General features: G+C 56.2%; 1 protein-coding gene and 1 long non-coding RNA gene across 21 annotated transcripts in view; one reads left to right on the top strand and one right to left on the bottom strand.

Annotated features, from left to right (window-relative positions):
- Positions 1–24,769, bottom strand: part of Scube3 (signal peptide, CUB domain and EGF like domain containing 3) — a 31,958-nt gene extending 7,189 nt beyond the window's left edge. Inside the window, exons 1-20 of one of the 5 annotated variants that reach the window (XM_039098519.2) lie at positions 24,293–24,769; positions 14,608–14,730; positions 13,870–13,995; positions 11,689–11,823; positions 10,811–10,936; positions 10,515–10,631; positions 8,684–8,731; positions 6,805–6,921; positions 5,448–5,570; positions 4,759–4,875; positions 3,943–4,068; positions 3,582–3,698; positions 3,344–3,448; positions 3,010–3,129; positions 2,604–2,762; positions 2,184–2,399; positions 1,683–1,844; positions 1,309–1,476; positions 673–834; positions 168–365 (exon numbers count right to left, since the gene is read on the bottom strand). In XM_039098519.2, coding sequence (XP_038954447.1) covers positions 168–365; positions 673–834; positions 1,309–1,476; positions 1,683–1,844; positions 2,184–2,399; positions 2,604–2,762; positions 3,010–3,129; positions 3,344–3,448; positions 3,582–3,698; positions 3,943–4,068; positions 4,759–4,875; positions 5,448–5,570; positions 6,805–6,921; positions 8,684–8,731; positions 10,515–10,631; positions 10,811–10,936; positions 11,689–11,823; positions 13,870–13,995; positions 14,608–14,730; positions 24,293–24,377 — 2,650 coding nt within the window. In that variant the 5' untranslated portion in view covers positions 24,378–24,769. Of the gene's footprint in view, positions 1–167; positions 366–672; positions 835–1,308; positions 1,477–1,682; positions 1,845–2,183; positions 2,400–2,603; positions 2,763–3,009; positions 3,130–3,343; positions 3,449–3,581; positions 3,699–3,942; positions 4,069–4,758; positions 4,876–5,447; positions 5,571–6,804; positions 6,922–8,683; positions 8,732–10,514; positions 10,632–10,810; positions 10,937–11,688; positions 11,824–13,869; positions 13,996–14,607; positions 14,831–24,292 lie in introns of those variants that run through there. The other 4 variants (NM_001271362.2, XM_008772805.4, XM_017601593.3 and 1 more) reach the window with 4 other exon arrangements.
- LOC108349039 (uncharacterized) overlaps positions 1–27,608 on the top strand; it is an 84,653-nt gene that overhangs the window by 10,689 nt on the left and 46,356 nt on the right. For 11 of the 16 annotated variants that reach the window (XR_010060996.1, XR_010061004.1, XR_010060998.1 and 8 more), the window contains exon 1: positions 15,182–18,572. This is a non-coding gene — a long non-coding RNA (uncharacterized LOC108349039). Of the gene's footprint in view, positions 1–14,636; positions 18,573–27,608 lie in introns of those variants that run through there. The other 5 variants (XR_010060993.1, XR_010060992.1, XR_010061000.1 and 2 more) reach the window with 5 other exon arrangements.

Genomic DNA, 27,608 nt, shown 5'->3' with positions numbered 1-27,608 from the left:
CACTGGCAAACCAGCCCCAGGACTGGCTTCTTCACTGCAGCCCACCAAACCTGCCCCACATGTCCTCTGCTAGCTTCTGTCCCCCAAGGCTCCTATCCTATTTGCTCTCGTTGGTTCCCAACCAGATTCCAACCGCCCATGCCCGAGCCAGCTCTGCAGTCACCCACAGTTCTTTCTCATGACCAGGACGTCCCCACACTCGTCCTCGGACGGCAGGAAGATTTCAGGGACCACAATGAGGATCTTGCGCTTGGGTGGGGGGTTGATGTTCCAGATGCACTCCACACCAGCTGGGTAGTTACCCGGGTAGTTGGGAGACTCGATGTAGCCAGTGAACTCACCCAGCTCCCCGCCACACTGCCTATCTGCAGCCATAGCCCAGTGGGGAGAGCAAGAGAGAGATGAGAGTCAGTGGGGAGCCACGCTGAGCAGGCTGAAGAGCTGGAAGGTGGAGGATGGATGCGGATGGTGGACCATGCTCTTCGGGGTTCTGGGTCCACCCTCCTCCTTGCCCATCCGGTATCTAAAAAGATGCTACCGGCCTCACCCTGACAGCTGGCCGCGGCCCACCCACTCATCAACCCTGCTTCTGCTGCTTTACCACCACCCCCCTTTCCATGCACATGGTTCCAAGATCTCTCCCCACTTCCCACAGCCTCGCTGGCCGCGTACTCTTGCACTGGGCCACACTGGTAGAGCCATCGAAGTCCGTGCTTGTATTTCCTGGGCAGCGGGTGCAGAAGTTCTGGCGGAAGTCTGGCTGGTAGGAGCCCACAGCACAGCGGATACAGCGATGGATGCTAGTGTTGTAGTAGTGGCCCGGGGAGCACTGGACTGCAGGCCAGAGGGGAGAGGGCAGAAGCTGAGATGGTAGGAAAGTAGGCATCTGGGCCACAGAGAGGCAGGCATTTGTCACAGAGAATCCTGACATCAAAGACTCGCAAGTTTCTTAGGGTCCCTACCATTCCCAGCCATGGTCTAAGGCCAGGGAAGAGACTTTCCAGAGTGGCTGGCTACAGCACCCTCCTCTTCCTGCAGGCCATGAGCAGTGTCAGTCTGATATAGGAGCCCATTAGGGGACGGAAGGGAATGGCCACCCAATCTGGACGGGGTGTCGGGGTGGTTAGTCGCTTTGTATCCCCAGGGCTGGCTCTGAGAACAAGACGGAGTAGTTAGGCAGGCAGCTGGGTCTCCCCTTTTGGGGGTTAGAAGGTCGGATAACAGACGCAGGCCTGCAGAGGGGTTTGGAGATTTGTGGAGGGCAGCTGGGGACAGGGAGGCCCTCGGGAGTAAATATAACCTGCTCACCTTTGGTGTCACAGTCCTGGAAGGAGACTGCCCCCTCGTGCTTGGTAGTGAGGCCTCCGCCACAGGGGAAGCACAGGGTTCGTCCTGCTTCGGGCTGATAGGTGCCACGTGGGCAGGGCTGGCAGGGCTTAAATCCATCCCCTGAGTGTTGACCAGGTGGGCACTGACCTGCAGTGAAGCAAGGTCCCAGCTCTGATGGGGTTGACCCTGACTCACTCCATGGGATCACCCAGTCCTAGGGAGCAGAGGCTTACAAACAGGACATCAACTAGGACACTGGCCTGGAGCCTGGGCCTGCCCTTTGGGAAATCCCATGCCCATGGGCATCCCAGTGCCCACCCTCGCCCATTCTGTGTTGTTTGTTCCCCTGGCACCTGCACACGTGGTGACGTTGGTGGCTCCAAGAGGCCCGTGGGCATCACTCCCAGGGCAAAGGTCGCAGGAGAGCTGCCCTTCCCTCTCCTGGAAGGTGCCCGCTGGGCATGGCACACACTGCTCCGTCTGGCCGTGGTAATACGTTCCCTGCGGGCAGCTGACTGAGGGAGAGTCGGCCGCGCTAGCCACCCCCCATCTCCCACCACCCAGGCCTAAGACCCCCCTTCCCGCTCCTCTGGACATGGGAGATCTATTAGGGAACGAGCGGAATCCTGCTTGGAGAGATAGGGACGTCAAGTCTGTGTGCAGGAGAACTGCTGGCCCTGCCTGGTACCCTAGATTTCAGCCTAGGACTGGGAAAAGGAGGCCCGTGGACAGGGTCTTTGCTACCTCATGTTTTGAGAGCTTCACCTGAGGCAAGGGGTCCTGCTCTGCTCTGAGCCAGGGCCAAGCTGGGCTTCCCCACTCCCACCCCCTTGCCTCCCAGCCAGCTCCCTTACCACACTTGGTGCCTGCTCGGTGCTGCCCGGGTCGGCAGACCTCCACTAGCTCTGCTCGGTCCCCAGCTGCCAGGCCTGGCTTGTGGGCTAGCTCATAGTCAAGGCCGGCCAGACGCAGCAGGAACCGGTCCTGGTTGATGGACTTTCTGAGCATCTTCAGGGACCCTTTCAGCCTTCGTTCCATCCGCTGTCGGAGGCAAGTCAGCCCACAGCCAGCTAGTGATGGATGGATGGATGGATGGACGAGGAAAGAGCGCTCAGAGCAGAGGGCAGCGGACAGGGCAGCCCTGGAGCTTGCTACTTCCTGTTACACAGGCTCAGAGTTCAGATGCTCCCTCCCCTTGGCTTTTCTCTCTCTCTTGGATCCAGGCTGTGTCCCCTCCTCTTTGGCCCTCCACCCAACAATGTCCCTTGGCCTACCTGTCGTTTCTTCTGCTCTGACCTCAGCTTCTAATTCCAGGGTGAGTCGGGTAACCTCCTTGCCTGGAGGGGTCCGGGCCCGTCTGCCCTTGCCCTTCCGAGAAGAGTCACACTTAAGATGGATAAAGGTGACCTGGCAGTCAGAGCAGGAGGCACCACCTAGAAACAGAGGCCTTGTCAGCCCCAAACTGTAGCTCCTACTGTAGACAGAATTCTCCCTCCTGGCTCTCATTCCTCCGTCCACTCCAGTCAGCCCTGAGCCCACCTCTCAGGGCTCCAACCTCTCCTGGGCCTCTCCCATTTCTGCCCACAGCTCAGGGCACAGGTGAATGAATCACTGACAGAGGGGCCAAGAGATGGGGGGGGGGGTATGATTTGGTGGAAGCCATGGGAGGAAGGTTCAGACCTGGCCCCGGGGTTCTGCCGCTGGCCTCCTCCGCTTTGCCTTTGTTTCGCAGATGCAGACGACATTTGGCGTCCTTGATCTTGAAGGAGGCCCTCTGCTTGACTGGCAGCACTGCAGCCTCTAGAGGGGTGAGAGAAGTTAGCACAGCCAGGGCTAGGGAGGCTGCTGTGGGAGGGCGGCTGCAAGCTGAGCCATGAGGTTTAGCTGAAGCAGGATCATGAACGCCAAGGGCATTGATGGAAGGGCTAAGGAGCTAGGCTTCGAAGCCAGAGTAACACAGGAAATAGAGGGAAGGCAGGCCAGGAAGTGGGAGGGCTTCTGGGTAGATGCTCACCATGGCAGGAGTTGGAGATGGTGCTGTTGCCCGGGTGAATGGCTCGACCTGCAGCAGCTTTAGGGCTCGGGGTACCGCAGCTCACTGTGAATCCGTTCTCTGACTCTGAGAGAAGGGGACTATCACAGCTCTGACCCGCCCCTCAACCCCCAGTGGTCGGAGTTGTCCCTGGGAACAGAGGAACTGTCGAACAGCCAGTCTCCCCTCCCTTCTCCCCAAAGCCCCACCCTCCCTATACCTGGTAAGAACCGGGCGCGGGAGGGGCAGGTCAGGGCACAGGTATCCTTCTTGCCCGAGCGACTGCAGCTGAGCATGGCTTTTGAGGCTCCAGAACTGCTCTGGCACTTCACTGGCTCTAGGAAGGGAAGCAAGGTCTGAGAATGTGGAACATCCCTCGTCTACCTGCTCCCTCAGACGGCTAATGCGGAAAAAGACTGTCTACATGCCCAAGGAGACACGGCACATTTTAAACCAGAAATGTCTTGTCTAACCCAGCTGGCTATGTTCCCCCACCCCTCTCCCCTCACACCTTCCCACCAGACCCCAACCTTCCCCTGAAATAGCATTGCCAGGTCTGTCCAGCAGAGGGCGCCACACACCTGTGCAATCCTTTCCGTTCCAGTGGAGGCGGCCCTGGCCTGCCGGGCAGGTACACTGATAGCTGCCTGGGGTGTTGATGCAGCCAAAGCGGCAGCCCCCCTTATTGATGCTGCATTCATCCACATCTGTGGGAGGAGTCAGAAAACACTGCCAGTGGTGCAGGCATAAGAGCCAGGGACTGGGCTTCGAGGGAGGAGCTGAGCTAAGCATGGTAACTGACTACCTTATAGAGACGACTATGTATTTACAAATCTGTCTGGTAGGTAGGTCTCACGTTAAACATTCTCGCAAATATATGAGACGGTTCTCTGGGCTGCGAAGAGCTCAAACTTCTTTCCCTTCTCTACAGTCAAAGTCGCTGTTGAGCAGGGGCCAGTCCAACCAGATGAAGGTTTCAGAGCCTTCCTCTCTTTCCCTCTCACTGAGCCACAGACTGAGGGCGGTCTCTGGGCACAGCCAAGGGAATGCAGGGTAGAGTTAGGCATGGGAGTGTGCCACCTGTAGCCGCAACCCTTGAGAAGTGAAGGCAGGAGGATCGGGTTCAGAGTCACCTCTGACTACACGTGTGTCGAGGCCATCCTGGGCTCCGTGAAACCCTCAAACAAACATCTCGCTGCCAGGATGCTACTCTCTGGTACCCTGTCTCCCAGCTGCCCTTTGGAAGCTGCCTTCTGTTTTACACGTTGGATGACACATGACACATGCACCCAGTGGTTTCTCATTACAAGCCAGCATGGGAACATCAGACATTTGGGATGTGAAGGGGCGAGGAGCTGGGGCAGCTTGGAAGCAGGGGTGTGAGCTTGCTGGCTTACCCCCACAATGAGAGATGCCATACAGAAGGTAGCCTCGATGACAGAGACACTGGAAGCTTCCCGGAGTGTTGACACACATGTGGTCACAGGTTCGATCAAAGGAACACTCATCTATATCTGGAACAGCAAGGAGTCTGTCTTGGGGAACCTGAGCCATGCTCAGGTAAAGGACTCTGATGCTGAAAGAGACCCTGGACTAACTCCATGTCCGTGGCTGAGCACAGACAACTCCCTCTGTGCCCTTTGTCTGGGGGTTTGGGTTTTTGTTTGTTTGGGTTTTGTTTTGTTTTGAGACAGGGTTTCTGTGTAGCTCTGGCTGTCCTGGAACTCACTCTGTAGACCAGGCTGGCCTCGAACTCAAAGAGATCTGTCCGTCTCTGCCTTCCAAGTGCTGGAATTAAAGGTGCAGCACCACGGCCCAGCACAGATATGTCAGGGTCTCGAACCCGTGGGCCATGCTATAGCATGTGCAGCCTAGCTGCAGCAGGCCACACCTGGACAAATCCGGATTGTGGTAAAAGCTCTCTCTCCCCTTGCCTAGCTGTGTGCTTCAGAAAGGAGCTGGCCTGCAGGAAGGAAGGTCCTTTGCCTGTCTGCAGCATAACCCTGGCTGTAGAGACGTTCCTGTGTCTATGGTCACTTGGACTCTGGCGTCCCCGAAGCCCTCTCCCCTTGGGCAGGCTGCTCACCCTGGCAGCTCCTCTCGTTGATGAGAAGCTTGTAGCCCTTCTTACAGCTGCATTCAAAGCTGCCCACTGTGTTGCGGCAGATGTGGTCACAGCCCCCGTTGTGTAAGCGGCACTCGTCTATGTCTGGGGACGCAGACAAAACAGAACGGAGGACAATATTGAAGGCTAAGAGCAAAGGAACAAGATCTCTTCCTCACAGAGACAAGGAAAATCAAGGAGGACCCTGGCCTGTCCCTTTTAACTTGGCTGTCACCTTCTGCCCCATGCCTTCCCTGCTTAGGGCATCTGGTCATTAATGACACCATCTCTTCTGATGCTGAGTCTAAGCCAACAGGGAACAAGTGTCCAGAGTTATGGGAGCAGGCGGTCACTTGACCTCCAGGCTGCCCCACATCCCCTACTGTCCAGCTGACAGCCATTCCCAAGACTTAGGTAGGGTTCTCCTTTCCTGTCACAAAGACTGGGCCCTGGTCATGTGGAGAGCTAAAGGGACTTACTGTAAAGGGGCAGCCTTCAGAGAGGGGCTGGTCTGAAGAGGCTGGGTAGAGAGGACTTCTGAGAGAGAGGGAGGAAGGCTGAGGACGAGGGAGATGGGGGGCCAGGCAGGGGACTGGACTGGCGAGGTCTGGAGAGGCTCGGAGCCTGGCAGTTTTTGGTAGTAGAGGGAAAGGGGCAGCTTCCTTCCTGAGGTCAAGTTCCCCAAGCTGGTGGCAGACAGGACCCAGGCTACTTACCACTTGTGGAGGGGCGGGGCAGGGACTTCTTTTGGCCTACCTGCCAACAGCCCTTCCCAGCAGGAAACCTCTCAACTGCGGCTGGCTGACCTGCTGCCCCTGCCCTCCCCCTTCTGCAGCTGTTGGGCCAAAAGACACAAAGAAGGAACCCGGCACTACTCAGTCCCCACTCCTCCCCAGTGGAGGACCCGATGGACATGAGGAGTCAGCGTTTTTCAAAATGGCTACCCTCCCCTTTTCTTTCCCATCTTTCCCCAAATCCCAGCTAACTGGCAGGAGGGGTGGTGCAGGGCGGAAGCCATAGGGAAAGCTAAACCAAAAGGTTCCCACATGGCAAATTCTTCTAATTATTACAACCCATTCATCTCTGCAGTACACCTAAGAGCCAGGGTGGTGGAGGAAGCCATGATGGCATAGCATGGAGAAATGGGGATGAGAGTAGGAACGGGGAGCCCAGGCCAGGGGGCAGCAGAGTGGTAGCTGGACTTCTGTGCCCTTTGGACTGAGGTGAGAGAGGCTAACAGGAGACAACCTTAGCTCTGACACTAAAGAGCAGTTAGAGATGTGGCAATAGAAGTATTCTCTCATCTCCCAGGGATGTAGAGGTCTCTCTGAGGTCTCACCTTTGCAGGTCTTTCTGTCTGGCTGCAGCATGAAACCCACAGGGCAGCTGCAGTGGACGCCGGTCGCTGCATCGTGACACTTACTGTCACAGCCTCCGTTGTTGACGGCACAGGTCTCTGTTGATGGAGAAGTGGGTGGTAATAGGGTTAGTAGCCTAGAAGAATGCCAGACTCAGGTAGCAGGGGCCTGAGGGAAGGCTTCAGCCACCTCACTGGGGTAAGCAGGAGCATTAAGCGGAAGCTCCAGCCTCCCCTTCCTCCCGATGCCCACCCCTCACAAGTGCAGGAAGCGCTCGCTCCACATCCCTGCCCCCTACTTGATTGAAACAAGGTGGACAGCAGTGAGGCAGGTACAAGCCAGAGCTGTCAGGCAGGAATGTGCTGGGGGCAGGGAAGCAGGAGATGAAAGCCAAAGAGGGCTTGTCCCAGGCCTGAGCTTCTCCTGTTAGCATCAGGGCCTGCCAGGGAGCAGAAGGGGCAGCACCCCAGTTTCTTCCTATCTCCGGGATGGGGGTGTGTGTTGGTGGCGGACCATCTCCTAAAAGGCCTGGTGGAAAGAGCATCTCAAGACCCCAGGGCTGCCCATCAATCCATCCCCCTCTGACATTGCAGCCCTGGGTTCTGCTCCTTTATCTCCTTCCCAAATCCTCGCGTCTTCTGGAAACAGGCTGGCTCTCTGAGTCTCTGATTTTCTGATGAGATAATGGGGGGGGGGCACTAAAGGAGAAAAATCCAGAGAGAGGAGAGGAAGACAGAAGAGAAAACTCAGAGCCTTGTTCTCTCTCTCCTGTCTCTCAGGTCAGGTCTCTCCTGTCAGCTCAGTTGGCTGAGAGGCCAGAGCAGGAGAACAGACTTAATCAGCACTTTGGAGGGGAGTTCAAGGGAAAGCCATCAGCCCCAGGAGAGCAAGGGCCTGGCATGGGGACTGAGTGCTGTGGCTTGTCCTAGGTACCAGGCCTTCTCACTTTGGCATCCTAAGGTCTGCATGGGACAAGAGACAAGAGTTGTTCTAAGAATGAGGATCTCAGGGCTCCAAAAGAAGCCCACCTCTGCCTGGAAGTCCTTGGCCTGCCCTGGTCCCTGCTAAAGTCCAGGCTCCCCCAAAAGTGCTCTAAGTATGGAAGGAGGGCTCCCAAGGCCTGGAGTAGCACAGTAGTAGGGACAAGATACTGTCTATGTGTAGATCTTGGAAGCATCCAGGATTTGTGCACCCGAATTCACATGCTATTCACCCCAGACTAAACCAAGAAGCTAGGCAGAGTTGCCCAGCTCTGCAGGACAGTGACTAAGTTCAAGGAGGGGGCCACAGCTCGCCCTGTCCCTCGTGCCAGGCACGGACCACATGCTAATCACATCCGAGAGAAGGAAGACTGTCATTCCCCTCCTGCAGAAGAGTGGCCCAAGGGTCAGAGGAGACGGAGCTCACTTGAGACTGGCTGGTGAGGTGACAGAGCTAGGATCTAGACTCAGGTCTACAGAACCCAGAGTCAGGTAGAAATCACCAGCTAATGCTGGTGACATGCTAATAGAAGGAACCCAAGAAAGATGACCTACAGAGAGCATGGATGGCATCAAACTCTGATACACTCACTTATCAGCGGTATAGTGGGGACAGTGGGCAAGAGGGCACTGGCTGCACTGACCAAGGGGTGTAGAGGGCTGGGAGGAACTGGGGCAATGAGAGGCAGAGAAGGAGGCACGAGGAAGGAAAGCCAGGAACCAGAAAGATGAGCAGCACAAAGGTTCCTAGGTTCACCTGATGGGCCCAGAGCGCACACTGCCAGAGGAGCCCTTCTGGGCATGCAGTTAGTGGGAGCCCCAGCGGGTTAGCCCTTCCCTAGCAAGCTGGTGAGTGCAAGCGGAGAGCAGACATATTTACCATTAGAAACGGCCTGAGTGGGCCCGTGCTGCTCTAGGCGCCTTTCCCCTGTTTGACATTGTAAAAAAGCTGTTTAGATTTGGGGCAGGGCCCACCCCACACCCTCCACCCTGAGAGTCCAAACCACTAGCCCCATATGGTGATCCCAGGGCTCCCAAATTAGCCTCCTTCCTCAGTCTTGTCCTACCTGGTACCCTCAAAAAAAAATCAAGCCCCATCAAGGGACCATAAAACAGATGCCAGGTCTCCGAGAGAGCAGCTGTGGGTCCAACCCCACACAGCATGTCAGGCAAAGGTGGCATGGGATGTCAAGTTCGCATTTCGCCACCTCTGAAATCCTTTCTCCCCATCTCCCCACTCAAACTGCACCTCCCCATAACCCCAGACATTTCCTCCTGCCGAGGCTGCAAGAAAAATGAAGTCCAAGGCAAGTAGGTTCATTCCCTCAGGGCAAAGGGAGAATGATGGAAAGGGAGCAGCCTCACTCGCTTGCTCTGTCCTGTCTTGTTAGCTACTGCCCAGAGGATTCACTGGGTCAGGGAAGTCCAGCTTGACAACAGGCATTTTCAAAAGGCAGCCATGTTTGAGAACATTGGAATGGAAACCCAAGAAAACCATGTGTCCGCACCCCCCCGCCGGGGTCTCTGTCCTGCCTCATGCATCTTCTCCCTAGGGACCGCATGCAGTTTCTTCTGGAAGAATCTGGGGCTATGTGGGTGTGTCCAGGGTGGTGGGAGGTTTGCGAAGCAGAACTACTAGCCCTGTCAGGAGAATAAGAAAGGGGCTGGACCAGCACAGAGAAGGCAACAGAGAGACCTGAGCCTGTCTTAGGGCTCTGAAGAGGCAGAGAGCAGAGCAGGAGAGCTTAGACCTCGGCAGTACTTTGAAGCCATGTGTGGAGCCCATCTGCTGCCCTGTCCTGGGGCTGCAGTGAAGAGACAGGGACAAGGGACGGACCAGTTCTTAACCTGAATTTGCCTTGGACACATGGGGCTTCACAGAGCATGTGTGCCCACCTTTCCTTCCTCAGCCCGTGTGGCTCACCAGACACACACCTCCATCAACATCAGTACCACAGAGCAAGCTCACACACCTCTGGCTGGCTTGAGACCCTGCCTCACACCTAGCCAGAGCCCCTCCCTTCATCTCCCACTTCTCTAAGGAGATGTCCGGTAGCAAAGGGGTGAGGAATTTGAGGTTAACTTTAAGGACTTAGCTCATTCAGGGTACCTGGAGACTCTGGTCAGACCTAGGAACTCAGGGGAAGGGTCTCGGGCCTGAAGGGAGGGAAGGCTGCAGCAAGGGAGGGTGTGGGCAGCCACAGGCACAGTGGATGCTGGCTGGGAGATGGGACTAGGGCATCAGGTGAGGGGTAAGAAGCAGGTGTGCCGGGGTAAAGAAGAAGGGGTTGGGGGGACTGGAGCCACCCTCCTTACTCAGCCCAAGGCTAACTGCTCTGGAAACATACTGTGCCCTGGCACCAGTTCCACAGTGGAGACACTGGCTGTGGTAATTCCCCCTCACCACGCTAGTCAACCAGAGCCTGGATCAACAGCTCAGCTGAAGTTATGGTTTCAGCCTTGGTTGGCCAGCACCCCTGCTAATGGCTGCTAAACTGGTGATGCTTCAGCATGGGAGGAAGAGGAGGGTGAGACTCCCGGGGAGGGCAGATAGTCAGGTGTGCCCTTTAGTCTCTCAGAGTGGTCCTTCAGCCTGGTTCCCACATCAGTAACTCTAGCACCTACATTCCACCCCCAGGGTCTCCCCCTCCAGCCCCACCCCCAACCCCCACCCGCCAGGAGTGGCTTGAGTTGTTCCTGGCCCCACCCACCAATGCATGTCTTTCCGTCCGTATGGAGCACAAACTTGACGTGGCAGCCGCACCGAGGACCCTGCTCTGTGTCATCGCATGTGTGCTGGCAGCCACCGTTACCGTAGTTGCAGGTCACTGCACAGAGGGAGGAGACATATCGGCCTGCTTGTCCCTCATGCAGCAGGTCTGCGTGGGGAGAAAGCCACCCCTTTCCTCACTGTGCCCCCTCCCAGTCCTCTTTCCTCCCACCCCTGCCCTCTGGCTACTGAGACCCCACACCCTCCTGTTCCCCACTCCCCTGCCTCACGTCTCACATTTACAGTCCCGTTGGTTCTTGGTGAGCTCGAAGCCAGGGCGGCATTCACAGGCAATGCCCCCCTTCGGAGTCTCCCGGCAAATGTGGGCACAGCCGTGGTTCTTGTTCATGCAGTTCATTCCTTCTAAAAAGGGAGGAGAGGCTGACGCTCCATCTGCACCCGGAGGCCTCAGTGGGGTGAACCATTGTGGCTAAGGACGCTCATAAGGACCAACCAAGCCTGCTACTCAGAGGTTCTCAGCATCTAGGAAGGGCCCAGAAAAACTAAAACAGGATCTCTTCCCTCCAAGTGCACACTGAGACAAGAAAGCATTAGAAGATAAAACAGCCATCAGACTGAGGGTTTCTCTGTAGCCAGGCTGTACTGCAACTCACCCTCCAGACCAGGCTGGCCTTGAACTCACAGATCTGCCTGCCTTTGTCTACCATGTGCTGGGATTAAAGGTGTGAGCCACCACACCTGCCTAGACCACACATTTTATTAAGCTTCTGCCATAGGCAAGGTGGCATGCTAGGTGACAAGGACACAAAGGCAAATTAAACCCAGCTGCTGCTCTCAGAATATCAAAATCCGATGAGGGAATGAGCCATTGATCATGGAAGGGGACACAGGTGAGGCTGTCTCAGAGAAGTAGCAGCTTACAGACAAATGCTCACCAACAGAAACTTGCTTCACCTTGCAGCTGGACCAGAGAATGCCCCAAGGTAGCTTCTGTCCATTCTGCAGACTTGTCTCTGTGTCTAACATGAAACCCTCAGGCTGTGAGTCAGAGAAAGGGTAGAGGGGAGGAACCTAGAGTGTGGGACGGGGAGTGCTGAGGGAAGGAAGGTGGGGAAGAGAAGCCTGGGGACCTCAGGCAAAGGCCCTGGGCTGACCTTCTGGCCGCTGGATACAGGTGTGCTGGTTGTCACTGAGGAAGAAGCCATCTCGGCAGTGGCATTCATAGCTGCCCATCATGTTGACACAGCTCTGCTGGCAGCCCCCATTGCCCTCTGCACACTCATCCACGTCTGTGAAGACAGGAGACTGGTGGGACTGTGGTAGCAGCATAGACTGAGGGCACACTGAAGAACATGTACACACACACACACACACACACACACACACACAGGCCCACCCTTAGCAAGCACTCCTTGTCCCTTGTCAGCTAAAACTCCCATGAGTGTGAAGATGCACCTCTGTCCAGAGCTAAGGTAGGGCAGGTAACACCCAAACCTGGCCAGCCAAGGTAAGGACTGGACTCCTCACCCACACTGAGGAGACTGGGTCTGACTCCTCCAACCTGCATTCTCTCCCCAGGGCCCACATGGCAGCCAACTGCCTGAAATTCCAGTTCCAAGGAACCCAGTGTCCTTTCCTGACCTCCACAAGCACATGCGTGGTGCACAGACACGCGTGCATGCACATGTGTGGGTACTAGTCCTGCGGAGCGGCAGTGGTGCTGCACTCGGGATGGAGGCTAGCCCTGATGAGCAGCCAGGAACCAGGGAACCTGGAGATGGCTCTTTTCTCAGATAGCGGTATGGCTGAGGTGCCAAAGATGGAGGGAGTGGCCCCCGAGCCACAGGTCCTCGTGGGGCAAAGGCCGTTTCTGTGGACTGGCCACAGCCTCAGCCTTCCCTTCCCCCAGGCCTGGGCTCACCGCCATATTCCCTAGTTTTTCTCCTATTTTGGTTTTATTGGCAGTGTGGTGTGGAAGGGTGGGGAAGGTGGCCAGGCCTCACCCTGAATGGGAGAGGGGTAACAATAGGGTGTCCCATAAGTCACCCTGGGAGTCTCACTTCTGTGTCTGCACTCTGTCCTTATCCTGGCCACTCCCCTCCCGTCCCCTATTTCTTCTTTAGGAAACTGAGGCCCTTAAGTTTTCTTGTTTTCCCTAAGAGTTAGAAGGGATGGTTGAGGCTATGAACCCTCACCTTAAACAGGCCTTTGTAACTCTGACCCCTCAGCACCTGCTTTCTCTTGACTATGGTTAGTCCTTGGTGATAGTTGGAGTTAGGACCCAGTGGAGGTCAAAGAACTAGAGCTGATGTTCACGGTCCCGTGGGCACCCCCATCCTGTACCCAGTACTTCAGATCCTGTCCCTAAATAGTTCCTCGGGTGACGGGAGAGAAGGTTCTTCCATAGTAGCCAAGGGGCGAGGGGAGGCAGCCCCTGGGAAGGGCCTGCTGGGGACCTGGGTGGAGGGACGGCTATGGCGACCGCATGCAGAGAGGGGGCTCCTAGGCCATGGTACATCCAACCAATCACGTTGTTCTGGTCACTGCTGCCCTTCCCTTTGCTGACACATCTACAAGATGTATGAGAGAGGACCCCAGTTCCAAATCGCAAATCTTGTTAGAAGCTTCAGATTTTCTACGCAGGGGAAACTCTCACATGGTCTGAGTATCTCTCAAAGATGACTGGCTGCAGCTGAGTTCAGCGGCCCAGAAATTCTATCTGAAATAGATCTCCGGGACAGGTGATAGCGGGCCAGACGGAGGCTCCGAACTGGAGAGGGTGAGACTGAAGACAGGAAAGGAGTCGAGGGACAGAGGCGTCCAGGGCTCAGAGGGCATCACCGGCTGCATTAGCAACAATGCCCCTGCCTCAGCACCTGCTCTGTGCTAAAGCTGCACGGGGCTTTTAACACATGTGCTCCTGACGAGCCCACACACTTTAGGACTTAGAAGGGTCCTAAACCCACCCCCGCCCCCAGGCAGTTTAGGGATGAGGAGTCAGATTCCAACAGGCTAGTTCACTGGCTCAAGGCCCCACAGGTTCTAGGTAGCAGAATCAGGATTTGTCTGAAGCTAAGTCATCCCATGCACGATGCTAAACCCAGCACGAGTACACATGCTCACACACTCGTGTGCACTCACACTTCTAGCAGTGCCCCACCCCACCCCCATATTCCCTAGCCCGACTGTTTCATCCTCCCTGGCCAGTCTCAAAGGGGAGGCCATCCTTGCTCTCTTGAAAGACTGGAGCTCGAGCTCTTCTTGACCGCTTCTCTCCTGCTTCACACACACTGAAAACAGCTCCTTCCACCACCCACCTAGCCTGCCTCACTCACCCAGACAGTTGTGTCCGTCGTGTGCCAGGTGGAACCCGTCGTAGCAGGTACACCGGTAATTACCAGGGATGTTGACACAGTCGTGCACACAGCCAGCGTTGTCCTCCCGTTCACACTCATCCACGTCTGCGCAGAGAAAGCACACAGGACATTGAAGGCCCATGCAAACAGGCCATCTTTTCCTTTCACTTTTTTTTTTTTTATTATGCCGTTCATATAAAGTTGGAAAGAGTGTCGTCACTTAACTAGTATCCCCCAGGTCCCGGGAGGCGGTTGCAGTTCTCAGTGTACTGTGTCAACCGAGAGTAGCATGCACTCTGTCCCCTGCAGCCTCAATTGCACTTGGAACTGCTATTCCTCTGCAGCGCATTTACAGCAAAAGCTATACTTGCTCGTGGGCGAGTTCCCACTGGGGTCAACTGGTCCTGCCCTTTGCGCATGATCTTGATTTGCTCCTGTTTCGGGGCTCTTCAAGGCTTAGTTTTGTAACTGAGGTGTGCCAGCCCCAGACAGCTATGTGGCTACAAGGCTATGAAGTGTCCCCACCAGCACGTCACCTTGGCTCTGCGATGCTCTGGTACCCACCAGAACACCGTGATCTCTGGGAAGATGCGGCTGTCCTCCTTGGCCTGTATAGACTGCAAGCCTCTGGGAACCATGGTGCAGCTCCCAAGGCATCAGAGTTAGTCCCCACTTTCCTGCAGGCTCCTCTTGGGCCACCCCCCGCCCCAGCCTCACCTTTGCAATGCTTGCCATCCCCCGTGTAGCCGGACTTGCAGATGCACTTGTATGACCGTGGGGTGTTCTGGCAGATGGCATCAATGTGACAGTGATCCGTGCCCTCCACACACTCATCTACATCTGGCCCGGGCAGAGGAAGACACATCAGAACAGAACTGGTGTCTCGGGTGAGTTTTGAAGGTGTGTTCCCCAAAGGCAGAGTCCCCGTATGCCTGTGCATGCCTGAGGTCCCCTTGCATCCCTCTGAATGATTCAGGAATTCGAGTGAACCCTCACTGCTCAGAAATACTCAAACCATGGTGACAGCTCCACCATGCGCTGAGACACTCCTCTTCAGTTTGAATAGCACACACTTGACATGTCAGACATAGCCAGCCCAGTGCGGACTAGTTTATCTTTCTTAGCAGCAGACTTGGAGGGAGAGAGACAGGCACAGAGTCCCTGATGACGACCCAGTGAGCACTGATAATGTTTTTCTAGACCCATACAGTCCAAGTTGGCCTAGAACTCATTACATAGCTGAGGGCGGTCTTCAATGCCTGCTCCCTCTGCCGCCTGCTCCCCCACCCCATCTCCCAAATGCTGGGGTTACAGGCATGTCCTACCCTGCCCAGCTGCTCTCTAGTAATTAAGGAAGAAAGGGAGATGCAGCCTGTCTGGGTCCGCCGGAGAGCACGCGAGTCCTGCCTGGCATCACGCCGCCTGCTGTGATCCCAGCACTGGGGTACAGCTGCACACACAAGAACAGAACTGGTGTGTCTCTCTCGGGTGAGTTTTGAATGTGTTCCCCAAAGGCAGAGTCCCCATATGCCAGTGCACACCTGAGGTCCCCTCACCGTCCTCTGAACACTTCAGGAATTCAAATGAACTCGGAGACCGGGGCAGAAGGATCAGGAGTTCTAGGTTAATGAGACCCTGTCCCAAAAACCTAGGAGAAGATGAAGCCAGCCCCTGACTGTTCACCACACCCTTGTCCACCATGGCACCAAGGAGCTTTAGAAGAACAGGGCTCTACTTGGGAAGATTTCTCTTGGCCCTGAGCTATCAATGGAAGGACCAGGAACCTGGCAAGCCTCTCTTCCTCTATGCCCTCTCTTTCTGGATACTTGTGTGCCAACACTAATTGCTTCCTCTAGTCAGTGTGACAGACAGAGCCACACTAAAGGAAGAGGCTCCTCCAGAGGGGGTTGGTCAGGGGGAGGGTGGTGGTTAAGGACGTCCAGGTGTGGTGGCACACCACTTGGGAGGCAGCCTGGCCTATAGGAGTTCCAGGACTATACTAAGAAACTGTCTCAGGGAAAAAGTGAAAAAGAAAAAGACTTTAAACAGTTGGGAACAACATGGAACCCTAAAGAAGTGATGAAGACGAGGTCTCACTCAGCAGAAGAGGTCCTGGGTGGCGGTTGTTACATTCAGAACCGCACAGGTGACTACCCAGCCAGGATACATGACAGCTCAAACTGGTCTGTCCCATGAGGCCTTAGGGATGAGCCTCAACCCAGGCCGCACAGCAGAGCCGACTCCCCTAAAAATGCCTCAGGCCTCAAAGACTGGACTCAACACATCTGATTCTAATGAGCAGCTGGGGTTGAGAACCTTGTCACAGTCTGAGGAGGAAGAGCCCACATCTCCCCTACGAACTGGAAAAAGACAGTGTGTGGGTTGAAGTCTGCCAGTAAAGGAGCATTAGTCTGGGAGCAAGGCTGGTGTGACTCCAGAGCTTCCAAGTGAGGTTCGTCAGAACGCAGATTCTCGGACCTTGTCGCCCACCCAGTGAATCCAGCTGCTTAAGGCTCCTCGGCTGAGCAGAGAAGCGTGCCACACACCGGCAATCTCTGCGGTCTGTAGGTACAGTTCTGAGTATTAGGAGACCATCTACACTTACCACCCGCCTCAGCCAAGCTCAGCAGTCACGTGCCTGCCAGGCCATCACCAAGGAAGAGAAAAGACGGAGAGCAGAGAGCCCCAGCAGTCAAGTACCTAAACCAAGTAAGAGACACCTTGTGGATGGCAAGAGGCTGTTGGGGGATGTTTGACCAACTGATGGAATGGATACAAAAGCAAGAAATGTCCTGGGTCAATAAGGTGGAGATGACAGCCCCAGGCTGAGATCCAGCTCTACCATTTTTCTGGGGAGGCTTTTTAAGTTTCCTTTTAAAAATTTTACTTGTAGTACAGGCTGACCTTGAACTCATGATCCCCCCCCACCCCCCGCTCCAACCTCCCTAGTGTTGGGACAGCAGGTGCGTGCCACCACACCTGGCTTCTTTCTCATTTTCCGCCCTTAGATTCCCACACCCCTCCTCCCCATACAGGGCAGGATGGCAGTGCCTCCAAGGCTGTTCACGAGTTAATCTGTGTGAACTGCCTGAGCAAGTACGTGGGTAAGAGCTTGAGTGGATGAAGCTGAGGGCTGAGCACTGGGGGAATCTCGGTCCCTTCGGTCCACTGCGGTGGTAGCCAGGAGCCACATGTGACCCTTTTCATCTCAAAGACAGCTCTTCAGTCCCACTACCTTAGGCCAAATATTCGTGGTGGGCTGTGCAATGGGAAACGTCCCCATGGCACAGAGTTCACAGAACAGAAGAGTTAGCTCTAGGGGTTCTAAGTAAGGAACACTTCTGGGTCTAGCCCAGAATCATAGTGACTCCTCCAGAAGTCCCTCTCCCCAACCCTGTCGGTGGCGCCTGTCTCCATGTGCTGGGTCTTGGCTCTTGATGCATCAAGCTCTTCCCTTGGTCTCCCTCAAGTGGCCCCCAGGACCAGAGCAGCGGTGAGGCCAACCACAGCAAGGGTATTCCTGCTGGCTGCCTCGGGCTCTTCCTAGCCTCAGCCATCTCCCTAGTCTCAATGTTTTCTGCTCTGGGAGTTCTGGGAGGTGACCAAACCTGCTCCCACTTTCCTCAGTACCAGCTACTCCCTCAACACCAGCTAACCGATCCACCACATATCACCTTCTTCCCGTTCATGCTGCAGGCCCAACCCACTTCTGTTTTCCAAGACTGGCTCAGAATTGTCTGCCCTGACCCCAGTAAGCTCCTGGGCCCAGGGGGACTCCCCTCACCCCCCCACCCCACCCCCGATTTGCGGTCCCTGCCACTTAGCAAACTCTCTGAAGCTGTCTCATGTTCCACTTCTCCTGTGGCCGGCAACTGCTGAAGAAGGGACCTTCCAACTGTGTAGCTGACGTTTGCTGTCCTGAGGCACAGAGCAGGGAGACCGGGCCCTAAGTCATACACTTCCACCTCAGCCAGATGTTCAAAGCTCCCTCTCGGCACACCTGCCAGCCCAGAATGAGGCCCCAAAGGGACCTCCGTGGCACACATCGGCAACCGCGACCTATCCATCCTCTTAGAAGCTGTCTACCAGCTGCAAGCCAAGCAACACTTCCGGGCGCGAGTTCGTTTAGGCTAGTGGTCCTCAACTCAGGCTGCGCACTGGGATCTAGGACCTCTGAAGACCCACGGAGGTCAGACCCAGTAAATCAGGACCTTTCTCTTCCAACTCATGTAAATAAGCTGTTTGCCTGGGCTGGGAGACCCTCTGGAGGCAGCAACATGACACAGTAAGAGAAGAGGTTCTAAAGTGACCACCACTACGCCAGTCCCCGTGCAGGCTTAGGGCCATAGTTGAGTGGCCTTGAGCAGCCTCTGAACACACCCGCTCCCCTCCCCCACAAGACCAGTCACAGCACCGTCCTGGGAACTGCCACCAGCATCAAATGGGTTAATGCCCACCCAGCACCGGATGCCATGGTGTGTGCACACACAGTGGGTGCTCATTACTAGCTTGCTGTCTTCTCTCATCCACTCCAGCATTCTCTTGGATGCCTGCTTCATGTTAACTCGGTGCGATGAATTCCTCGAGGCCATGGCTTCTGAACCTTTGAACCCACCAGAACTGCTGGCAGAGCCGTGCACACTTGAGCACTCAGCAAATGGCTACCAGGTACCTGCACAAGGGTAAGCACTGTGCCAGGGACTGAGGGCTCGGCCTCGAGTGGGACAGGATAACCAGGCAGTGAAGGTGCCCTGTGGGTATCTGTTAGACATACGGTGGCCGAGACTGTTACCTGCGGTCTACCCCGGGGAAGAAGCCTGCCCCTTTACTCTTGACCATTTGGCATTCTGGGAGACAGGGGTATCCTAGGGTGTTTATTCTGAGGCGTAGGGAGCTCACTGGGTAAAGCACCATGGAACCTGACCTGGGATCCCCAGAACTCATGTAATGCTAGATTCAGGACCCGGCATCTCTTGTCAGGTTTCCTACACCAAGATGGGAGGCAGGGACAGGTGAGTCCCCAGACTGCCTCACTTATGGAGTGGTGAACGGGACAGTCTGTCCCAAACAAGGTGGAAGGTGAGAGCTGGCCCCTGAGGTTGTCCTCTGACCTCCATATGTGTGCTGCGGCCGTGTGCCCACGAGTACACAGTACACACAGAGATATAAGAGCGCACACAGCGTGCTGGGGGCCTGAGACACAGAGAGAGACAGAGATCTCGCCTCCCCTGCCCTCAGCTCAGTACTTTGTTCAGCTTGAGCAAGAAACCGGCACAGAGCATGAGATGGACCCGAGCCGAATCCGATGGTTAAAAACCAGCATGTAGATGCTGGGACACACAAGAGGGAACCCGGGTAGACAGAGAGCCAGCGGGCAGACACGGAGGCAAGGAGGAGAGGGTGGGCGGACTCAGTGGTGGGCAGGTGTCGCCAGCCTTGGGATTCACTACTCTGGGGCCAAGCAGCTGGTCAGAAACAAAAACAAACACCAGGGGGTACAGGCTCCTGCTGTTAACAGCTTCAAACCACCAGAGGAAAACTCCAAATAAATATAATTAGAAACTTGTAAAAAAAAAAAAAAAGTCCTCTCTGTAAACCTGCCCCCCAGGATCTACCCCTTAAGCATCTTTCCACCCCCCCCCAGAGCCCACATAGCCTGATGCTGTACCTCAGCCAGGGGTCCCTCAGGCCTGTCTCTCATCCTGCGTCTCCTACCCGCCAGCAACCCAGTTTGCTAAGTTTGCCCCATTCAGTAACCACAAGCAGACAGCCCCAGGCACACAGCTCTGAAATCCAAAGCCTGCAGCTCTCTGGGGCTACGGTTCATCACAGGGGGAAACCATTGGCAAACCAAGGCCCCTAGTGCCCCATTCAGGGGGTCACCCACCCACTTCTGAGAGCCAGCAGTGGATCCAGCTCTAACTACCAAGCAAACCCTTGATCTGAGGAGGGAAGGGGGCGGGGTGGGGTGAGGTGGGAGGGTGGGAGGAGACAGAGATCATTCGTGGCTACCACAGGACACAGAAACACACACACACACACACACACACACACACACACGCAATTCTAGGGTAGCTAGCTGCTCATGGGACACAAGACTGTTAGATGCTTGGGAAACCGAGGTGAGGGGCATTGGGTGGGGGGTGGGGGAGGAAAAATACCAAGTAACCAGGCCTCCAGCAGGCAGAGGAGAGGTCGTCCAGGTGGAGAGGGCCTGCCCTGTGTGTGAAAAACCAAGCCTGGGGCCTAAAGCTGACCCATATGAGTGAGTTCAGTAAAACTGGCCGAACCCTAAAGCTCCCAGCCATTGGGCTTGGCATTTGTCAAAACTCACACCCTACCTTCTGCCCACCTAGTGCCTCCCCAGTCAGGCCAGTGGGCAAGAGAGTGGCTAGCCTACAGACAGAAAGGCAATGTGTTTGCCCAGGTGAGGTGAGTAACCCATTCATCCCCTCCAAACATCCCCAGGGCTGACCGTTTTCACCTCTCCCTGAGCTCTAGCACTCCACTCCTTCCCAGACTCCTGTCTCCCCAGGTCTGGGCCTCCCGTAAGCACTGCCAGCCTGCCTCAGAGCCGCTCCACAGTTTCCAGCCCTGACAGGAACCCTTTCTTACTGAGTGGTCATGTGCCCACACCCGCACACCGAAGCAGGCCGGGGCAGCAGAGACCAGGGTGGGTTCTGGCAACAAGCTTTTCCACCTCCATCTTCTCCAGAGAATGTGAAGCCATGCCCTCCCCTCCCCCACCCTCAGTTCAGGGCTCTGGATCAAGCCCCTCTCCTCCAGCTAAAACAAAATGCACACGTTGCCCACTTCCTCCCACCCCACCCCGTGCCCCCAGTCACCAGAGCACCACACACACACGTGCTCACACACACGCACACGCATGCTCGCACACCTCACACTCCCTGAACTCACACTCGGGCCCTGCCTCCATTTACAACAGGTCCTAGCCGCTCGCATCTCAAACCGGTTCTCATGGTCTCAGATTCCAGAAGGTTCCAGAAAGCAATTTCATCTGAGGGTTCCTGATGACTGTCCCCTTCCTTTACCTGTCATGGTTGTGGTGGTTCCCAGATCATTTAGTCCCCTCTCTCCATTCTACCCCACAGAGACTCAGGGGGATGTGAGGTGATGGGGGGAGGGGGAGGAGGGAGAGGGAGGAATGTATATCCTCCTAGCTCTGGGCTTTCCCCACACCTAAGACATGCCAGCAAGCCTCGTAAGGCAGTCAAAGGGGTTTCTGAAAACCTTGTTAGAGTTGGGATGAGCTTAAGGAAAACAGATAAAACAGGCTGTAAGAGTGGAGTCTGTCCATCCATCTGTCTATCTGCTCTCTCCTGTAGGGCCTCGGTGGGGCATAAGCAGTAGCAGCCGCCCGAGGAGCCACCCGCGCCCGCTGACACGGCTACGGCTTTCATTTCATATTTTAGAGGGAGGGGCTAGGAGGAACAGTCCCCTCACTGTAGACGCCGGCCACAGGAGCCGAGGGAAGCAGGGAGGAGAGGGAACAGCCACATTAAAGAGGAAGAGAGGGGAGGGGGAAAGGAGAGAGACACACACTCCCAGACAGAGACCCAGAGACAGAGAGACACTGTTCAGCCCCGGATGAACGCCCTCAGTCTCGGGGACGGTGTGATTTCTAAACGGGTGACTTTCTCAAAATTCTATCCCTAACAAGGAAAGAAAACTACCAGGTAAAGCGGACGGCCAACCTGGCTGCCCCAGAGCCTGCCTGGGGACAGGACCAGTTCCCCTGGAGGCCCAAAGACCTTTTCATTCAGTTGCAACCTGAGCCCTAAGTGAGGATTAGGTCTTTTTAACGATAGCTGTCCTCCCATCGCTACCCCACCCCCACCCCCACCCCCACCCCCCCAAAAAGCAAAGCAAATTAATGCCTTTAAGTTTACAATTACCTTGGTTATCCAGTCTGTCTACTTTAAGACACACAGACAGGCACTTGAAAACCACTCAAAACCATGTACCCGGCAAGCTCACCCCCCCAAGTCCCACCAGCTGACCCCCTCCACTCATCCCCTGAGACAAAACCCTCAGCACTCTGGATTAAAGCTCCCCGGTCCTCATGGAGGCAGAGGGGCAGGGACGTCCCAGTGTTGGTGTCCCCGTCTTCGGTGTTCCTCTCCCGTCCTCTTCTCTACTTGAGATCATGTTCTTGTTCCCCTCCCCCGGTGCATGGCTTTGACCCTCCCAGAGACACAGATGTCCCAGGGGTGCAGAAGCCCCTTTCAAGATGCCTGCTGAAGGAGCCTGTAACGTCCAGACTCTCTAGAGCGCCACTGAGAAGCTCGTAGCATCAAAGGCGAACTCCTTAGCCCTGGTGATAGATGGGAGGTATGTCGAGAGGGGGCACGGGAGGCCTCCCGAAGCCCACAGCACTATGGGTAAGCCTGCAAGGCTCAGACCAAATAGTTCTCATCTTCCCTGTAACATCTACCTGCAAATCTGAGTCCAAGGACGGCTCTGTATTCCAGCAAACCTGTTGTTAGGCAACCTTAGATGGACAGGGTTTCACAGATTTCCTGAAAGGCAGGGTTAATGGGAGGCTCCATTCTAAGCCCAGCTAGACTCAGAAAACCCAAAGGGGGCTGGGCACGGTCACTGCAACCTCATCAGGGGCAGGAGTGGCCCATGACTGAGATAAAGCAGGGACCCTGCGGGTACCACCTCTACTCCAGCTGAGTATCCCCCAGCACCCAGTGGGGGTGTCCAATAAAAGAAGGTGCCAGACTCCCTATCCCCAGCAGACGGGCTGATCTCCGGTCTCCGGGCTTGAGAGTTTTGGTTCTCCAACACCTGTCCCATTTAGGGGTCTCCAGCTGCACCTGGAGCCCCTTTAATAGGCTGCTTCTCCTCCTGCCGACCCCCCCATCCCAGACACTGGCTCCAACTTGAAAGGGGCCCTTATCTTGTCTCTAGATTACTGCACGAAATCTGTTCCTTCCTCAGACTAAACTCCTCAGCTAATTCCGTGTTATGAGTAAGTCAGCGTGCACTACAAAAGCCAGCTTTGTTTACGAAAACACACAAGCAAATCCACTGTGGGAGAGGGGCTGTTCCAGGCAGCAGCAGCGGGCGGGCGGTCTGGTAGGAAGGCTGCAGAAACAGCAGTTTGGGGCTGGAAGGAAGTTGGGGTGGGGTCTGGTACTTGACAGCTGAGGGTCTCTAGCGTTTGATTATGTTAATGGGACGGGTTGGAGGGGGCAAGGGAAAAGGCAGTGCTTTGGAAGAGGAGGAGGCGTTGGCTTAGCACCTTCCCCCAACGGTGAAAAGCTGGTGGTATAGCCCTGCTTAAGACTCAGGCCCCTGGACACACTGACCCGACTGACTGACTATCAGACAACTCAGACTTCCTCAACTCCCAAGTTCAACTTTCCTCCTGGCCCAGACACCTCTTCATCCCTGACTGGCTTCAGGAGCCCCCTAGGACAATAGGCAGAATCTACCTCCCGGGCAAAATCTCGCTAAGAGGAATTTTCTTTTTGTCCATATAAATCTCTTTTGGGTGAGGACAGCGTGGGGGGAGGGGTACAGCAGGTCAATGGGGGAGGGGAGGCTGTCCCCAGAGAACTGTGGGACACCAGCCTGGTTTCTGCCAGCGCAGCCTTGGGACTGGCTGGGTAGGGAGCTCGGGGTCAGGGACCGGGGCAGGAGGGCCTCCCAGTCTCTCTCTCTCTCTAATTCCTAGAGGGATCTGTCAGAGCTCCCAGCCTGGAATTTTACTTTGTTATTTTAATGCAATTCTGACCTGGATTTAAATGGAACTGGAAACCCCAGGCCTTAATAAATAAATATTATGATAGGGAGTGGAAGCCGTGCGAGACGAAAGGGATCCCCCCCCCCCACCTCCAAAGGCAGAAACGCAACGTTCGTGCCAGAAGGCAGTCACAGACATTTTCTCCTACTGCCCCCTACTATTCCGTGACAGGCAGTCGGTTTCACCACGAAAGAGCCTGTTTTTCTTTAACATCCTTCGTCTTGATAAGACGGCAACTTGGAAATTTCGGCCTGACTCTGCCTCATGCGGGGTGGGGAGGAGATTACCAAGTGTATGGCGCGGTTGAAAACTTCCTTCCCTCAGTCTCAAGTGAAGTCCCTGGCAATGTTTGAGAGAAGATTCTCTCTAACCTCAGAGGAAGATGCTAGATGGTGGCAGAGAAGCCGGCAGAAGTGCATGCTCCCTTCTGCTGGCCGCCCCCCACCCCAGGCGCTATTGCTCGCGGCGCAGCGCCCCAGGGTCTAGCCCTGGCCGAGGAGTCCCGGGGCACAGGGCCGGGTCCTGACAGCCACGCACTTCCAGGCACCTGCCCTAGTTCCTCGGGCCCCGCCGCCCCGCCACCCCGCCGTCCCGCAGCCCCACAGCCCCGCGCCGCGCCTCCCTTACCTTGCGCAGCTTTGCCATGCTGGGCGGCGCGAGCGTGGACCAGCAGGACGAGCAGGCAGAGCCCGGGGACGCGCCCCGAGCCCATGGCCTGGAGCTCCGCGCGGCGGGGCCGCCGGGGGTGTCGCAGCCCCGGGGAGGGCGCGAGGCGGAGGGGGAGGGGACTGGAGGGCGCCCCGCGGAGGCTCCGGGCTGGGCGTGGGGAGCGCGCGGTGGGGAGCGCGGGCTGGCGCGGGGCGGCGGCCCGAGGGGCGGCCCGGGCTATCGCACCCGACGCCCAGCTTCGCCCGCGGGGAGCTGTAGCCCGAGAGCGAGCGCGCAGAGCCCGAGCTGGGACCTGAGAAAGGGGAGGGGAGACGTAGCGCCTAAACACGCCCTTTCTGCCTCTTTCTTCCTCCCTTGCTTTCTCGTCTCCCCGGCTCCGTCTGTTTTTCTTCGCCTTTCTCCTCCTCCTCCTCTTTCTCCTCCTCTCCTTGCTCCTTTTCGTTTTCTTCCTCCTCCCCTTCCCACTGCCCCTCCTGCTTCTCTCCGTCCTCCTCCTCCTCCACCTCCTTTTTCGTGCCCTTTTTTTTCTTTCAAAGGGGGCCTCGGCGTGGCGGCCGCTCCCCCTGCGCGCCCGGGCGCGCGGCCCCCTCCCCAGGCTGCCGGGCCGCTGCCTGCAGGAATTTACAATCCGGCGCTGGGGGAGCGGGCCCGGTCTCCATGGAGACGGCTTCCCCGGGAGCAGGGAGGTCAGGCGCAGACCGCGCACAATCAATGGATCAATGCAAGCCCCCGCTCCGCTCCAGACCAAACAGCACCGGGGCTCCGGCTCGTCCGCTCTCTCCCCGAGGGGAGCTAGCGGGGGAGCCAAGGGTGCGCCCCCCGCGCTCGCACGCCAGGAGGGCCGAGCGGCGAAAGTCTCTGCACGCGCACCTCGGTGGGGAGACAAAGAGGGCGCGAGGTGTCGGGGAGGCTGGAAGGGCTGCACCTCGGAACTGAGATGGGCTCGCATTCCGGGCCAAGTAACGTCCTCCGATCCTTTAGCCCTAAAGTCACTCCCACCCTCTGGACACAATCCTCAGACTCAGATGAGTCCGGGCTAAAAGTGCCCGGCTCCCAGGGCAGGCTCTGTGGGCGTTGAAGGTGGCCCGCTGAGACGCCCTTCTCGGTGTGACTCCTATATGCACTGTCTAGTGCTCAGCACACCGGCAGAGGCTAACCCACGATCATCTAGGGCACACACAAAGGCTCTGTACAGTCTCCAGACCGGCTTTCAGTGCTAACCTCACTGGCAGCAGCTAGGTAGTAGAAACACTACTGAAGGAGCGAGTTCCCCCGAGGCCTGGACACTGTCCCCCTTCCCCCTCCCCCTTCAATTGATCTAAGCCAATTGTACCAGGCCTCAGAGTCCGGCTTCAGAGCCAATTTTGTGCAGGAAAGAAAAAAATCATCCCAGGGTACCCAGGAGAACTGGGCAATGACCAAGGTCTCCCTAAAGATGACTCAGTTCTCAAACCCTTGACATTGGCAGCGGGCTTCAGCTGGGGTGGGGGGTGGTGGGCTCGGTCATCAGACTCCTTCCTAGCCTGGGGAAGAGTTTAGCCCTCCCTTTAGCAGGGATTAAATGGAAGAGGAAGAGAATGAACACAGGCTTTGACTTCCCAGTCCCGGCTCCTGAGACAGATGCCTCTTGGCTTCTGATTCCATCCCGATTGGCCTCAGCGATTGGCCTCAGTTTCCCCGGCTACAAAGGAGGATGGGTTTGTCGGCTAGAGGATGCGGAGGGAACACTGCCCCTGGAAAACCAGGAAGAGGAATCCTCGAGGCCCCTTGTACAATGCGAGAGATGGCGCGGGGGAGGTGAACACACAGGTCATGGGAATGGAGTGGAGGCCACAGAGAGGTTGGTCAGATGACCCCCAACGCGGTCCCTCCCAGCCCTGTCACTCCTGAGATTCCTTCCTCCCCCAGTCCTCTGGTAAACCCCTCCCTCTGGAGCAGCCGCGCCTGCTGCCACCAATTATGTGGAAGCCGAGAACAAGTTCAAACTTGTCATTCTCTTTGCCCCAAACAAGAGGAGAGAGAGAGAGAGAGAGAGAGAGAGAGAGAGAGAGAGAGAGAGAGAGAGAGAGAGACTGAGACTGACTTGGAGGTAGCCAGACAGTGCCTGGGGAGAAGTGGGGAGAGCCTAGACACCCCAAGGTGGGGAGGGAAGTTGTCTCCCGCCCTGCCTTCACCTGTAATACATCCTGAGGCAGGCGGGGTTTGCTCATTTCTCCCACCCCACAGCTAAGGTGGGCATGGAGGACTCTCCAGGAGCTTGAGAGTTTTCTGGGGCCTTCTCGATTGTTCCCAGACCCCCTGAACATCGAGATGTCCCCCTGGGGTTTTCGGTGGGAAGGGCGTTGAGTGGCACGCCCTTCCAAGCCACTGCATCCTCTGGAAGCTCTGATGTTTGACTGCTGTTCCTCTCTCTTCCCACTTTCCCGTTTCCCTCTGACCATCTTCTCTCCTCCTCCTCTACAACCCAGGGAGCTTCTCCCACAGATCTGCTCTCTGCCTGCAGGTAGTATACTCTTCCACCCTCCAGAAGATTCTATGAGGTTAGTGTCAGGGGGTCTAGCCTGGGCACCGTGAGTTGGGGTGCCCTCTGCTCTGTCCCAGATTTCTGCAAACTCACAGCGACTCATGACCATCGGGGAGAAGCTCTGAGTTGTCAGCAGCTCCTGACAAAGTGTCCGTCCCCTCCCAACCCTCCCCACTCACTGCCCAACTGCATTTTAAAAATTTACTCTTTCTTTTTCTTTTTTTTTCGAAGCTGGGGACCAAATAAAAATTTACTCTTAATTTTTTTTTTTTTTTGGATAGTGTCTCATGTAGCCCAGGCTAACCCAGGATGACACTGACCTCCTAGCCCTCTTGCCTTCATCCCCCAAGGGCTGCCATGACAAGTGGCCATCCCCGTGCCCAGGGAAGCCGCATCGGCCTTTGAACCTCATCTCCCTTGCTTGTGAGATATACGTATTTCTTTCACAAACGTCTCTGGTAAGGGAGTTCTCCCAGAGGCGCCTAGCTGATGTCAGGGTCAGATCCTTTCAGGGGCATCCTCATTAGAACCTAACCCCTGCTGTCACCATTCTCAGCCTTGGCTCAAAGGAGAAGCCAATCCATGGTGCTAGCCTGACAGGCAATAGAGTCCACGGAGGACAGGTACAAGCCAGAATGGACCATCCCACCATCAGTGTCAAGCCCTGCCTGCCACCTAGCTGCCCTGGTGACTTAATCCCTTCTTGGAATCACAGCTGGCAAGTGACAGTGCCCCAGGAAGACAAGGTAT

The sequence above is a fragment of the Rattus norvegicus genome, chromosome 20 (assembly GCF_036323735.1).
Source record: "Rattus norvegicus strain BN/NHsdMcwi chromosome 20, GRCr8, whole genome shotgun sequence".
NCBI classification, from domain to species: domain Eukaryota; kingdom Metazoa; phylum Chordata; class Mammalia; order Rodentia; family Muridae; genus Rattus; species Rattus norvegicus.
This window is presented reverse-complemented; position numbering and strand designations above follow the sequence as displayed.